Below are 16789 nucleotides of genomic sequence, written 5' to 3'. Positions count from 1 at the left end.
GTACAAGTCCATTGAGATGTACAAAGTTATGACAATATAGAGAAGAAAGAGAGCAATTCTGGCTTGGGAGATAATCGTAATAGTTGGCAACTCTATAGTGCTTTAAGGGTTGTTTGTATAGTATCGAATCAGAAATTCTCTAGAAACTTCCAAGTAATGGATGAATTTCAGATTTCTACCCCTTTTACTCAAGTTTCTCAAATCTTTAAATTCAATTAACATAGATAAAGCACTTTGCTAACCTTAAAGCCTATATACGTGCTAGCCATATATATATATATAATATATATGTAAAATCAGTTTTCACTGTTTTAATTGATAAAAAAAACAATGGTTTTCAGATGCTAATGTCAAATTAAGATTATCTGAACGTGTTAAAAGCAATATTGATTCTCCTATTTTAAACCCTAAAAATGACCCCACATAAGATCAGGGGTTTTATTCACAATAATGAAAGAAATTTCTTTTTTTTTTTTCTTTTCTTTTTTGCTGAAGGAGAGAAGAGGAAGCTCTCTTTACATAAGGCATAATAAAATTGAGTACTATAGAATCAGTTTGGTTGGTTATTGAGGAACCATAAGAAGTGAGCAGGAATGTACAAGGACAGACATATATATATAATATATATATGTGTGTGTGTGTGTGTGTGTGTATATAAAATTTATAGGGTATTTACATTTAATGAAACCTTGCTCTCAAAAGATGTAAGAAACTACAGGAAGTACATTTTAAACAACTCCTTGAATAAAAATATCCATGAAACCATACCATGGTTAAACGAAGATTTATTGTATCTGGTTATAAATATGATCATTCAAAACATCTGCTTTTCGCTCACACTGTGGAATCTAGTTTTTACGTTGCATCTGTCATGTGTGAACTTGTTATGGATATTTTATTTTAAACTGAAGAAACAGCTGCTTCAATAATTTGAGATGAATTCCCAGGAGGTTCTATTCTACACTAGTATCACTGCTGTGTTATACTGCAAATGATTATTTGATAAAATAGATGTGTTTTCTCTTTGTCTTTTGTTGCAAAGCATTATCATCAAAGTATTAGGCTTTTACAAATTTAAAAAAAAACTAATTCTGATTGGATACCAAAATACAGTGTACTTTTCTGTAAAAGAAATAGATTTTCTTTATGGTCCAGATAGTTTTTTCTTTACTAGCACCAGTAAGGAAAATGGTAATTATGCAAGGTTCAAACTCATTACTCTATTATGATCCTCATTTCCTACCATTTAAAGGTAATTATTAAATGTTACATACTCATTGCAATTACAATTAAAATTTGCAGGAAAACTGATATACATATTAAAATGTAATGGGTACCAACAAAACAAAAAGCTGATATTATTTTCCAACCTCCAAAAAAAATTGAAATTTATTGAATACAGGCCACCTTTACACAAGACAATCACTGTACAGCAGCTGGAAACAGAAAACACAAATTTCATCATAAAATTATGACAATGAATTCTTGTTAACATTTTTTAATATTGTAATGTTTTCCCATTCTACAATGCTTTCAAATCCTTGGATTCCCTCAGGGAAGAGAGGTATGTGTCCCATCTTGCACAAAATAACATTGTTTTACCCATTTTTCTAGTATGGATCTCTATTTGATGACACTATATTATAAAAAAAAATTCTGATTATTTCTCATTTTTAAAAACATTTTTATCCTCCTCCTTGAAACTCAAGAGTAGGAGTCATTCTCTAATTAGGCTAGGTGTTGTAGTGCTGTACGGGTGTGTGTTACCACTGATTAATGACATATCACCAATATTCCGGTTACCCATCTCAGGGAATCAATGTGTCTTGGGGATTTTTTTCATTCACCAACAAATCTAACTTTCTCTAGACATTTATGGAGAGTGAATTTTCTGGTTTGCTATGTCATCGCCAAAGTGAATCAGTGTTCAAGCTCTTTGGTCTAATATTTATTTTGCTGTATGTTCAAACCAGTTTCCTGACTCCTTGAAAGAGTGCCCAGATCAGCTCCCTTGGCAGAGGTTAATCTGTCTGCCTCCAAGAGACCTTAAAGTGGCTCATGTGTCAGGTCCTTTTATTTCCATTTTACTTCTGTTCACAGTGGCAGTTTACTTTTCAAGGCTAAAAGGTTGCTTCTATCCTTCGGCAAATTTTCAGATAAGCAGGTTTCTTCTCCTTCAGATCTTTGACAGTAACTTTCCTTTGAAGACTTTTCTCCCTCACTCTGAAGGCCTCTTGACCTCCTCTCTCAGCCCTGCCTCACAATTCCTCCTCCTTCTTCTTAAGAAGGTTGGATAATCTTTTCTGGTGAACCTCAAGACTAAATATCCACTCACAATAACTGACTTCTTAGATAGCTATTGACAAGAATTTTTGGTTGAACCAGTAAGTCCATCCAAATACAAGGTGTCATAATTGACATGGTTCCAGAGGAACAAGATGTTCATGCTCCAATACTCTCCTGTAAACTCTTTCAGCCCTATAGTCTGACTATGTAGAACTTAGGGGTTGTAGATATCATCTAATAGATGAGGAAAGCAAGCTCTGGTAAAGTGACTTGCTCAAGGACACACTGCTAATTAGTGGCAGAATCAGGACTAAAATCCAGGAGCCTATTCACGATCCAGGGCACTCTCCATTATCCCAATCAATTCAATTCAACAAGCATTTATTAAGCAGCTACTGTGTGTAAGATCCTGTTCTAGGGATTTTGTTGTTCAGCCGTTTCAGTTGTGTCTGACTCTTTGTGACTCCATTTGGGATTTTCTTGGCAAAGATACTGGAGTGGTTTACTATTTTCTTCTCCAGCTCATTTTACAGATGAAGAACTGAGGCAAACAGAGTTAAGTAACTTGACCACGGTCATACAGCTAATAAGTATCTAAAGCCAGATTTGAACTCGGGAAGATTAGTCTTCCTGACTTTAGGTCTGGTGCTCTATCCACTCTGCCATCTAACTGTGCTGGGGATACAAAGATAAAAAGTCCTGCCACTCTCAAGCAGCTTACATTTATTGATGGATAAAAACAGGTAAACAGAGATATAAATACAATAGAGTTGAGAAGGAAAGGGACTAGAGAAGGGTATGGTTCTGCAGCAATGATAACCAAAGTTTGGGAAGAAGTAGCAGGGGAAGGAGATGCTGCCTTAGCAGAAAGCAACTCTGAATCACCGTAGGATTAGAGGAGTGCCAGTTGGTTGGGGCCAGACCCTTCAGGATCCTATGATGGCACTGGTTTGATGTTATTCTCTAGATACTGCATAGCTGGGGCCAGTAGTCTGAATCAATAAATACCTGGATGATAGTATGCTCGAAGGATAGACTAAATTCACATAAAACACCTCATCCCAAGATGGGAGAGAATGGAGGTATGTATATCCAGGAGATATCCCGTACATGGAACATCAACTCAGTTCTCTGGAATGGTCTTTGAGGCCTTGGTCATTTGGATGTTTAATGTGGTGTTTGAGGCCCTAGCTGGGATAGTGCTAGACCTTATGTTTACAGAGGACAATAATTCAATGCATGTTTCCTCTTTCCTCCCTTCCTCCCTCCCTTCCTTCTTCCTTTCATTTCATTTCTTCCTTCCCACCGTCACTGTAGAACAAGTGAGAGATTGCTGCCATACAGTCAACAGATTGAAGTCTATTTTGTATTTGTTTATGTTTTATAGATCACTATGGTTAAAAATAACTTAATCATTTATTGTCCAAACTAATGATCTTGAGCTTCTCTCATGACTGGACTTCTGAGACAATACATTTGGTTACCTGGATGATGGATAAGGAAGGCCTTTCCAGCTTGGCAGAGGTCATCAGAACTTATATCCCACTGGTATAGCTTTGGCAAAAATGGATTCACCTCCTATCTGACAAAGCTTCACAGTAGGATTTTTTTGTAGGTTTTTCCTAATACTTTATTAAATTTTGGAGGAAAAACTCAGAATCTGGCCATTAAGAAGCTGTCAGAAACTTAAATTTCTTCTAGTCTCACTCTCCTTGGAGACTACTATGAGCATTAACCTTAAAAAGTATACAAGGAATTGATGTTATCTAAGTGTCCTAGAACATCATGATTGTTATTTTCTTAATTTTAACTTCTTTTAGTGGTAGTGACTATGTTATAACTAATGTGTATCTTTGGAAAACATTTCTTTGAGGTAATAGGATATTACTTAATCAAGCAATAAGCACTTGTTAAGCAAATACAGTATCCCAGACACTGTGTTCTGTCTCTCATCACTTACAATGAGGATTCTGAGAGTCCTTTCTAATTTACCATCAATATGCCTTGAAAAGAGAGCAAAAATATGGGATGCGCATCTTTCTTGCTACTGCATTCCTCAAGTTTCCTGTTTGTATTTCATACCCATTCTAAGAGGCATAGTATCTAGCAAGAATTTTTAAAGTTAGCTTACACTGAAAATCTCCTCTCCATACGTATACTGATCCCAATTTCTTTTAATCACCAATTCTTGGGGGCCTATAGTTACTATGAATTAACTGTTTTACAGCAAAATCTTAAAAGTCCGCATTGAACAGTTCATTTTCTTAAAAGCAGAAGTTCAATAGGTTTTTCAGGGATAAGCCTTAGGTTCCTAGTATGCCACTGAAAATAAATGTGGAAAGGCTTGCTCTTAAAAAAATTAATTACAACAATAATTAAAATAGCTGGTATTTCCAAATTGAGGTGTGTTCTTTTTCATTGTGTAAAGCTATTATGAAACTGACATTTTCTTAAAAGTGTGAATGAGGGAAAATGTTCTCCTAGTTTTTCTTCTCTTGAAAATATCACAAAGACAACTAATCATGTTTTAGAAAAAAAAAATTTTAAAGATCCAGCCAAGGGAACTTTTAAAAAATTAAATATTAATTTTTAGATTGCAGAGATAATGTTTATTTTTCATACTATAATAGGCCATTGTTTCTGGTTTTCTTTTTCTTTTATTATTCATATGAAATTTCATTTTTTTTCTTGAAAAAAGTTTTCATTTTATTTAAGAACTTTCACAATATCATTAAGTGTAGGCACTGGCATATCTTTATGTTTCTAACAAATCTTCTTTCTTTATCCTTTGCTAGGCGTTTGCTTGGTGGCCAGATCTGTTGGCCGAACATGCAGAGAAATTTTGGTCATTATTTACTGTGGATATGGATTCAGCACTAGAGGCTCAGCCACAAGATTCTTGGGATAGTTTTCCACTTTTCCAACTGCTAAATAACTTCCTAAGAAATGACAGTAAGAGTTTGGATCCATTAATGTGGGTGTGGGTGAAGGTGTGGGTAATGGGCATGGGTGTGATTAATAAATACACGTGTATAGAGAGTTGTAGTATGACTCTCCCAGGACTAATGTTATACGCCTTCCATCCTCACCATCCAACCAGGACTTCCTAGGTCAGAGCTAACCCTCCTTAGCATCTTACGCTGGTCACCATGATATCTTCATTACATCACCCATTTCTTCCCCTCATCCATCTGTATGGTACTCCTTGTCAACTTTTAACATGACAACACTCAGGATTATGTTAGTAAATCTTTAACAACCGCTTCTCTGAAAATCACTTTGAAATTTAATCTAAGTACTTAACATTTTCTCCATCACTTTCTTAGGTCTGGACAATCAGTAAAACAACAAATAAGGCTCTATATAGGATTCACTGATTTCCCAAGTGTAAATGCTCACATTGAAAATTTAACAATCGTCTCTAGCTCTAACAGGGGTGGCTCTAACATGCCCCTGGAAACAGTCCTCACTTTTCTTCTGGCACTTTTCTCCAGGAAAACTCTTTTTTTGGGGGGGGAGGGGCTAGGCAATGGGGTTAAGTGACTTGCCCAGGGTCACACAGCTAGTAAGTGTTATGTGTCTGAGGCTGGATTTGAACTCAGGTCCTCCTGAATCCAGGGCTGATGCTCTATCCACTGCGCCAACTCTTAAGTTCAGTTGTACAAGGAACTAGCAAATATTTGTGTCTATGGAGGAAAATTTAGAAATGTACTTTTTTTCTAGAAATCTTTCACTGCCAGGATACCTCTGAAACTGAACCAGTACAATATTATATTTCAATATTAAACTATTGTATTATCAAGGTTTCTAATTTCATAGTCTCAGAGTTGGAAAGGAACTTAGAGGTTACTCCTTTTAACTTCGTATCCAATGTAGGAATCCTGACAATGACACATCTAGTAGATGGGCTTCCAGCATCTGCTTGAACACTTCCAGTGCCAAGGAGGTGATTACTTTCTAAGGCAGCCCCCTCCATTGCTGACTCCTCTTAGTAAGAAGTCCTTCTGTGGATCAAACTGAAATCTATAGGCCTATTGGGCCTAGTTCAGTCCTATCGAGAAGCACAAAATAAATTTACTCCTTCCCTCATGTAGCAGTTCTTCGAATACTTGAAGTCCCTGATCACATCTTAGGTAAATTATCGTCTCTAGTTCCTACAGCTGGTACTCAGGGGAGATGGTTTCTAGATTCCTTCCCATTGTCTTAGGAGAATAAAATCTTACCTCTAAAGTTGAAAAGGACCACAGAGGCCATCTAGTCCAATCTCCTCATTTATTTGTTGAGGAAAATTTTAAAAAGGAAGGTTTAAGTAATCTCTCCAAGGTTATTCACACAGTTACTCAATATCAGGGATGGAATCTAGTAAACTCAGGTTCTGTGACACTATCACTCTAGTACACTGCTTTCTTAGGCCAAATGGTGATTTAGCAGTGATCTTTTTAATTTAATGTTCCAGTTGCTGAACATAACACCCTTGGTGTAGTCTAACCAAGAAAGTACAACAAAATTATTGCTTGACTTCTGCCCTCCTAATAATGCAACATAGGATTGCATTTATTTATTTGTTTTTCTTTACTGTTAGTATTTATCGAGCTTGTGATTATTTATTTAACACCCCTGACTTTTTTCATGGAACCTGCTAGAAAAGTATGTCTGCCTCATCTTGGACTTTTAAATTTTTGAAACTTTACACATATCCTTGTGTCATTTTATCTTGTTTATTTAAGGCCATTGTTTTAGCCTGTGGAGATCATTTAAAATACTAATTATCTTATTCACTGAATAAGCTGACCCTCCCAACTTTCAGGAAGGTCTTATTATAAAGACAGTATATTTTTTATTAATTAATTAATTTATTTTTAGTTTTCAACATTCACTTCCATAAGATTTTGAGCTCTAAATTTTCTCCCCTTCTCTCCCTTCCCTCTTCCCCAAGATGGCGTGCAATCGGTTATAGGCTACACATATACATTCATATTAAACATTTTCACATTAGTCATGTTATAAAGAAGAATTAGAACTAATGGGAGAAACCACAAGAGAGAAGATACAAAGAAAAAAACAGAGAAAGAGAGAGAAAATAGTATGCTTTGATTTGTGTTTAAACTCCATAGTTCTTTTTCTGGATGTGGATGGCATTTTCCATCATGAGTCTTTTGGAGTTGTCTTAGATCTTTGCATTTCTGAGAAGAGCTAAGTCAATCAAAGTCAGTCATTGCACAGTATGGCTATTACTGTGTATGTTCTCCTGGTTCTGCTTATTTTACTCTGTATCAATTCATATAAGTCTTTCCAGGATTTTCTGATGTCAGCCTGCTTATCATTTCTTATAGGACAATAGTATTCCATTATATTCATATACCACAACTTGTTCAGCCAATTGATGGGCATCTCCTCAATTTCCAATTCTTGGCCACCACAAAAAGAGTTGCTATAAATATTTTTGTGCATGTAGGTCATTTTCCCATTTTTATGATTTCTTTGGGATACAAACCTAGAAGTGATATTAAAACCAGTATATTATACCATAATCTACATTGTTGATACCATGACAAAATTATTTTCCAAATAGATGCATAGGCCCCTTTCAATTGCCCATATGTGAATTAGCTGACATAAACTTCTGAATTCCTGTTTTGACTTTGCCTGCCATCTAATAAATTTCTCAACAATTTAATCACCCACCAGCAGCCAACAAGTCATCAAGTCAAGGCAACAAGCATGGATTCATGCTTAATAGGAGCCATACAAATAAAAGGAAAAAGACAACCCCTATCCTCAAGGAGCTTACATTCTAACAAAGGAGAAAATATGTATTTATCTAAGTGCATACAAATTAGATACAACTTTGATGGAAGGCCCTTTAAGGGGGTGAGGGGAAAGGGGAAGATATTAAGAGCAAGGGACCAAGAAAGGCTTCCTTTTCAGTCAATATGTGCTCATTGAACACGCACAATTTATCTTAAGAAAAGTACAATTAAGAAGGTAAACCTGTTGGGCAAACAAAACATTCTTTTCCAAAATAAAAACATTATGTTTAATAGTTCTCTTTCCAATTATTAGGAATGATCAAAAAAGCTGGCAATAGTTCAGTTCATCTTTGGGCAACTTTATGGTTCTTTCTGTATTAATCATAATGATCAAACATTTTAGAAGAGATGAATTATTCATTTTGCTTGTCTAACATGTTTAGATGTAAGGTTTTTTGGTTTGTTTTATTTTTTTCTGTAAAATACAGAAAATATGTCTCACCACCAGAATAATGAATTTCTTGACTGTAGCAACTGTCAAAAATTAAGTAAGCGAAAGAGATTTCAGTCCACATCGGTGAAGGGAGCACACAGTCCACAAAATCACAGATTCTTTGAATATTGAAGGATGCAATAAATGTATAATGTTTTATCATTCATCGACTTTTGGCATTTGGCTTTTTTGTTAGAGATAATGGCATTATGTTCTCTTTACAGATTTTTTGGGGAAACATTCACTAGAACTTTAGGGAATTATTTTATGTTTCTTTTTGGTAGCAAGTGTTGCAGTATAATTATAACTGGAAGGTGTGAAACAAAAAGAACATTGAAATGGCAAAAGCATAAAAAATAAGGTTTCCAGTGAAATAGACATTAAATAGCATGCTACTTTTCTAATTTTTCTTCATATCCTTACCATAGCACATTAAATTTCTCTGTTATTAACTACAAAATACATAGGATAAGGAATTTCAGATATATTTAATCTACTTTTAGTTAAACCACAAAAGCAGAAGCAAACCACTTATTTCTAGTCTGGATTTTTAGTTTCATCAATTTTTGATGTGTCTAGATTTTGGCTGTGAGTTTTTAAATGATTACCACATTAAAAAAACATCAATTATTTCTGAGAAAAGCAATTCAAGTAAATGGAAAAGTTCCCCTGTGTCATAATTTCCTCAAAGAGTTGGGTATAGTTTAGGGAATTAGAAATGGAATGCAGACCTTTATCTCAAGTTTACAAATCGCAACCAAAAGTTATGACCAAGAAATGCATATTTATGAGTTTTTAGCCATGTATGTATATTATTTAAAATTATTGTTGATGTCAACAATAATTATCACATGCTCTTATCAATGTGTAAATATTATATGTTGATTATAATGAGCTATGTTGATGGTTATTATTTAATTTGTTAATCACCCATATGATTTTATAAATTCAATTCCATTCCAAAAGCCAATGTTTCTGATAACAAAAAGTCCTGTATCCTATGGAAGACATTCAGTAAAACTCTAGAATTTTTATACATTTAACCCCTAAAGGTAATAGCTACAAATTAGTACCAAGGTATGGAAATTTGCATCATATTGACTTAATTGAAAGTATTATTTAAAAGTTCAAACTCTATTGTTAGGTGGCTAAACTTAACATGAACAAAGGAAAGCTCATATTACATTTTAAGTAGGACAAAAAGGAATCACTTGCCAATTGGGTTTACAAAGTTGCCATGCAAACACCTAGAGTACTTAATCTTTTGTGCTGAGTATTGTTAATTCAACAAAGACAATATTATATATTTCTCTCTTATCTCTTGAGAATGGCGTTATACTGGATTTTCAGGCTAATGGTGAATTAGATAATCCTAATCTTGACATGAATTTTTTTTAGATAGGGAATTATCATAAATTCATAAATTTATGATAGAATCATAATTTTATGATCATAAATTTTTATTGGAAAGGGGCTTTAGATGTCACTTAGTCCAAACCTATCATACAATGAGGAATCTGGGGCCCAGAAAGTTTAAGTGATTTGCCCAAAGTCACACAAGTAATAAATGGCAAAGCAGGGATTTGAACCCAAGTCCCTTGATTCCCAGTCCATCATTAGACAAAAGCTGAGACTGTCTTTTGCCTTTATTTGTATCCCCAGTGCTTAGCACAGTACCTGGCATGCAGGCACTTAATAAATATTTGTTGACTTTGTGATTTATTCTTTCCATTACAACACATTATGAGGCAACATATCAATGTTTTTCTTGTTTGTTTCCTATTTTTCTTTAACTAACGTTAAAAAAACTGTTATTTCATTTTAAAGAGATTTAATTTTTGTGCAAGGCTCTGAATTAATAGCCAAAAAAATGAGAATCCACTTTCCACTTATGAATGCAGTCCCACTACTAAAGATGTTAGGTTCCTAGTCCTGTCATTTAAATGTAACTTAGCATATTTAGCTCTGAATGAAAGACAATTGCCATTCTATTATGATTTGTCATTAAGCCTCTGAGACAAAGCTTTCATTGAGTGCCATAATTATTGCCAATCAATGAGTGGTAGAGAAAGGGGGGGAGAGAATCTTCCTAATGTGAAATTTACTTGTTGTTCCAGGGGAAAAAAAAGTTAAATTGTGGTGTATTTGTAAACCTAAAGTTAGCCATGATTAGGGGAAGACAAGTCTTCAAACCCTTGGAGGTTATACACAGTTTCCTCCAGGGAGGAGTACCAGCTGCACCAGAGTTAAAGCAACTGTCCCCAGTCTCCCACCCCTCACAGCCTAACCCACAGATTCCCAGAGCAAGATTGACAGTGAAAACAAACTCATACTCCTTAACTTCCACCCCAAAAAGAATGTCAGAGCCTACCTTTTGCTTTTCCACCATCCTCCCTCAATCTACTCCTTTCTCCTCCTCTCCCCTTCCCCCACCACATAAAGAGATAATTAGATGGGTAATCACTTTAAATAGATTCTGAGGAAACAGTTTTGAAAGGGAGATTTATTGAAATTGAGGAGAAATAAATATGTTTTCATAATGAAGCAATTAGCATGATAGTTAAATGATACTGAAAGACTATGATGATAGAATAAATAACAAATGCTAGGTTTGCATGCTATACTCCACAATTTCCCCAATGATAATATATACAGCAAGTGACCATTTCTGACAAATGACAGCCATCTGGAAATTGCACAAATGATTTCTTTCAGCATGACTGAAAGGCAAAACCCTTGGAGCTAGTCACCTTTTAATCTGTGGATATGCTAGCAAGTGGCAAATGACCATTCTCCTGGGAACCGATTCCCAAGTGAAAAATACCACGGTGCTTATTCTTTAATTAACAGCCTTTTCACATTGCTAGCACACTAAAGCCATCAGAAAGAACACCCGTGCTTATATAATCAATGTCACAGAGTCTCTGCCCAAACAAATAATAAATGTTCTGGCTTTACACTAAGTGAAAACCTATTCGTGAAGACTTTCACCTTCAGAAAGATAGGCTCATAAAAATCTAAAAAGAAAAAAAAATTGGAATGTGGTCTCATGAGGATAAAAAGGCTAGTGTTAATAATTAACAAGGAGAGTGAAGTGGAGTCAAATTAGCCATAATAGAGCCCAGAGTGACTGGCAAAGTCACCTCTCATTATCAAAAAACTCATTAAGAAATGAAGAGGTGGAAATCCCACTGGGTTATTCTCACACTGAGGCTATATCAGAGATTATTTTTTCAGATTTCTTTCAAATGAAGAACTGTTAGGTCACCATATTGCATATTAGGTTAATCTTCAAGCTTTGAAATATGGAAGGCTGACACTTTCATGTTATTCTACCTCAAGTGATTAAAAGAGATCTGCATCTGAAATTCAAGAATTGATGCTTATAAATTTGTCTATATATACATGGACTAGAAGCAATATAGAAAGAATGGACCTTCTATGACATAGTAGTAAGACTGTACACCAGAGTGGCTTTCTAAATGACCACTTTCCTAAAGGACAGTATCTGCATTTCTTTTAATTGGATTCAAATCTGTGCATCAAAATGTATTTTTAGATCACTCTGATTACACAAAAGAAGAAGCAGCAACAGCAGCAAGGAACAGTTTCCTGCTTTTCTTTCTTGTTTAATTTCTACAAGCCTGTCTTTGGTTCATCAATACATGAAAGTTCATACATTTTAATCAACATTTTTATTGTAGTTTTATAAGTTTGGGGGGAAATGATGTGCTCCAGTAAGACCTGCAGATCTATGTCAGTATCCTTACAGAGATAGCTGTGAGCCCTTCCCACATTTACTCATGTTAGTTATGACATACTTGATGGCAAGCAAGGTTTATTAACCTGCATAACAGGGCTGCTGGTTATCATCAGTTCTACAATTATTGCTCATGAAGGGGAGGACTGACACATATAACTCAAAGGATCATAGAAACAAAAATAAGTATTTACCTTTTTACTACACCTGTGTTACTTTTGTGTAGATTTACTTCCATTTGCTTGGGCTAATAATCAAATTGATATTTGTTCTTTGAACAACAATGACTGGCCTCTGGAGTAAATAATACAAAAACCCACGAAGCAGGAAGAAGTAAATCAAGTAAAATAATTGAGAGTTTGTGATGATGATAGTGATGATGATGATGATGATGATGATGACAATAATTGAAGTTCCTATAATATTTAAAATTTACATAGTGTTCTCTTCATCATAATGCTCTAATGTAGGAAATGTAATTTTTATTATCTCTTTTTCGTAGAGTCTTAGGTTAAATGATGTGCCCATGGTTACACAGTTAATAAGTATAATGTAGATTAATGCCAGGTATCAGAAAGAGACCTCCTGACACAAATTCCAGGGCTCTTTCTACTGTGCTTTGAAACAGACTGATTTGATTTAGGTTTTAGGAATTTTTTTAGTTCTGTCGCAATGGAGAACATCTAGTGCAAGTTCTGATTGGAAGAGGAATTCCCTATAGATGATAAGGTCCTCAAGGTCCTTTTGTTTGCAGATGATCTTGTACTGATTGCTTCAAGGCTCAAAAAATGATAGGGTTCTCCTCAAAGAGATTCATAATTACATTAAAATATCAGCCTAAAAATTCATACAGGGAAAAATGTGGATGAAAATTGCTTATTTCCAGACTTTTATATGAGTTAATACATCAGTAGAGACATCCAAGATGGGCAGTACCAATGGGCAGGATTGGATTAAATAGGATCATAGAGTTAAAGCTAGAGGACACTTTAGAGACCATTAAGTCCAACCTGATCATTTTACAAATAAGGAAATGGAGGCCTAGAGAAGTTAATTGATTTGTTTAAAACCACAGAACAAGTGGTAGAGACTAGATTTGAACACAGGTTCTCTGATACCAATCCATTACCCTTTCCACTATTATGCTATTTCTCAATAGGGCAAAGAGAAGGAAGGATTGAATTCAAGAAATTGTATGGTGCTCTCCGGAGATAGAGAGATAGATAGATAGATAGATAGAGAGATAGATAGATAGATAGATAGATAGATAGATAGATAGATAGATAGATAGATAGATAGATAGGTGGATGGATGGATAAAATATTCTCTTTGAAATGTATGACTACGAATCTTGGAAGAACACGAAGGATCGGTCTTGTATGTGACATAGAGGACAATGAAGAGGTTTATGGAGGTTTTATGTAGATGACAGAATTCCCAATGGTAACTTGTGCACAAGAAGGAGTATAAGCATTGAGAGCAAGGAAATGTATCATGAGAAAAGATAGTGAGGCAGATAGGGTGAGAATGAGTGAGTGATAACAGATGGACAGCCTGGGTGCTGCACTAGTACATACAGAATGTAAAAAGACAGAAGAAGGCCTCCACTTTCTTGGGTAATAGCCTCAATGGAGAATCTATGGGAAAATATCTGGTTCATACAGGATGAGATGGCATAAATGGGTTGCAATCTGTACCAGTGATGAGAATAACACACTGATAAGATCGCAGATTCATGTCCTGGTCTCTTTTATGATATGAAAAAATCAACTTTTTTCTGTGAAGAGCAAATAAGGTCTTTATAGTATCCTTCTGTTTATCAAAAACAATCATTGTCACCACTAATTCTGATTAGTCATTATTGAGGGAAGGAAGTAAACAAGAAATAGGGATTAGGGCTTCAAGTAGATAGATAGAGAGGTAGGTAGATAGATAGATAGATAGATAGATAGATAGGAATTTGGTAATAAACCAAGCCTTTTAGCCTCCCAAAGTGGTTCATGGACCAAAAGATTTAAGAACTACCTGTTTATTATAAGGGACAACTAGGTGGCACAGTGGTGCAGTGCTAGGCCCAAAGTCAGGAAGATTCATTTTCCTGAGTTCAAATCTGGCCTCAAATACTTATTAGCTGTGTGACCCTGGGCAAGTCACTTAAGCCTGTTTGCCGCAGTTTCCTCATCTGTAAAATGAGTTGGAGAAGGAAATGGCAAACAATCCCAATATCTTTGCCAGGAAAATCCCAGATGGGGTCACAAAGTCAGACACGATTGAAACGACTCAACAAGACTATTATAGATATACTTCATTTTATACTTGGAGGGAAATATAATATCTTTAAGTAAAAATAATGGAGGCTTTAAAGTCAACTTATTTTTAAAGGAATCTTTTAATGAGTCCTTTAACAAATTGAAGAATCTCTTTAGAGGTTTATAATATAAATACAGAGAATTCATGGAATACAACAGGAAAACCACTGGATTTGGAATCGGGGAAACATGGGTGCAAATCACTCCTCTGTCACTTGATAGCTGTATGACCAAAAGTAAGTCAATTTACCTAAGCTCAGTTTCCTCATTTATAAAATTGGAATATTAAAATTGTCTATGATTGTTGGGAGAATCAAGTCAGATAATGTATTAATACACCTTGCAAACATTAAAGTGCTATATAAATATAAATATAAATTAATATGTTTATTATATATTGTTGACATTTGTATATTATATATTAGTATATTATTACATTTCTGAAAAGTCGTCACTGTAGCTATAGGTCAGATGTTACTGGGAGCATCCTGGAATAGACTACAAATCAATTAGTGAGTGCCTCATGAAATGAGTGATGGAATAGGAAAGAAGAAAGGATAGAAAAGCAAAAGGAAGGAAGGGAAGGAAGGAAGAAAAAAGGAAGGAAGGGAGAGAGGAAGGGAGGGAAGAAGGAAGGAAATTTTGAATACTAGTTGGCCTCAAATCATAGTAATTAAAACCATATGGAGAAGATGAGAAAGTTCATTATGATTCCTGAAGCTACATATTATTAAAAGAGGCTTTGACAAATGTTCAATGATCTACTGTGGTTGGGAGGCAAACTGGCATATGGGCAACTGTAACAGAAGAGAATGTATTTACATAGAAAATGATAATGGTTAATGGTGTATATGTGAAAATTATAGTGACATTTATATATTTTATTCTCATTTTCACTATTCTTTAATTTCCTTTTCCCCTCGTATCTATATTTCCCTGTCTCTTTTAATCCTTTATTGCTAAGAATGCTGATTTTACCTTTACCAAACTTAAGTGTGAATTTCCATAGATATTATATTTTATTTTGGTTAAAGCCATAGATGAGATGGGGCATCTACGTGGTTCAGTAGAGTGCCAGGCCTGGAATCAGGAAGACTCATCTTCCTAAATTCAAATCTAGTCTCAGACACTTACTAGCTTTGTGACCCTGAGCAAGTTACTTAACCCTGTTTGCCTCAGTTTCCTAACCTGTAAAATGAGCTGGAGAAGGAAATGGCAAATCACTACAGTATCTTTATCAAGAAAACTGCAAATGGAGTCATGAAGTCCGACATGACTGAAAAACAACTGAATGACTTAGATCAAAGATTTTGCACTAGAAAAACCTTAAAACTAATGCATTCCAACCCCCTCATTTTACAGATGAGCAAATTGAGGGCTTAAATGAATTAAATAACTTCTTAAAGATCCCACTGATAGTAAATAGTGGAGTCAGGATTTAAACATAATTTCTCTTTCTATCACATTTTATGTTTTTAAAAAATGACTCCATGTTAGAATATGTGTGATGTGTTGGCTGGGATGCAAGTTTAATAGCAATTCTTGAAAAAATTGGCCTTTCCATATTAAATGATAGGAATTTTCTAAAGGAAGAAATACCATATTCATTTCTTATGACTATAAGAAATGATACACTTTCTAGAGCTTAGAAATGGAGAAAATCCTCGTTTTCTACTTTCATACAGTGTCAGCCTAGCATGGTGGATAGGAAACTGGCTTCCAAGACAGAAAGACACAGACTATAACCCTAGACAAATTAATTAACTTCTCAGTATCTAGGTAACTCCCTAAGACTATGAGTGTAAAGAAAGTGCTATCTTGCATTGGTAGAAGAAATTCCTTACTAGGAACTCCTTATATCAAAGAACTTGCAGGTTTAATCCCAATGTAGCTACTACTTCATAGGATTGTAGGATGAATTCATAAATCAAGAGGTGTTGCCACTCAGTAGGTTTTCAGCAGTCTGACCTCTGGTCAATGGGTGAAAGAATAAAACTTAATATTTAGTAGCATTTATTTTAAATGATTTAATATGAACATAATAGATATTGCCAAATTTGATCAACAAAATAGTTGTTAGGCAATATTCTCATTAGGGAATATTCTCCAAGAAACTGTTTATTCATTTCAATATTTTAGCTACTTATCTATTTAAGCAACTGCATTTTTACCTGCCTGTACTCCTTATTAT

At 34.9% G+C, this 16789-nt stretch overlaps 1 protein-coding gene across 6 annotated transcripts in view; it reads left to right on the top strand.

Annotated features, from left to right (window-relative positions):
• CADPS2 (calcium dependent secretion activator 2) overlaps window positions 1–16789 on the top strand; it is a 700135-nt gene that overhangs the window by 588068 nt on the left and 95278 nt on the right. For all 6 annotated transcript variants that reach the window (XM_027855139.1, XM_027855140.1, XM_027855138.1 and 3 more), the window contains one exon: window positions 5082–5238. In XM_027855139.1, the coding sequence (XP_027710940.1) occupies window positions 5082–5238 (157 nt within the window). The remainder of the gene's footprint in view (window positions 1–5081; window positions 5239–16789) is intronic.

This window comes from Vombatus ursinus, unplaced genomic scaffold (genome assembly GCF_900497805.2).
Source record: "Vombatus ursinus unplaced genomic scaffold, bare-nosed wombat genome assembly UNPS02010788.1, whole genome shotgun sequence".
NCBI lineage: Eukaryota > Metazoa > Chordata > Mammalia > Diprotodontia > Vombatidae > Vombatus > Vombatus ursinus.
The sequence above is the reverse complement of the archived record's forward strand: the minus strand, read 5'-3'. Positions and strand labels throughout refer to the sequence as shown.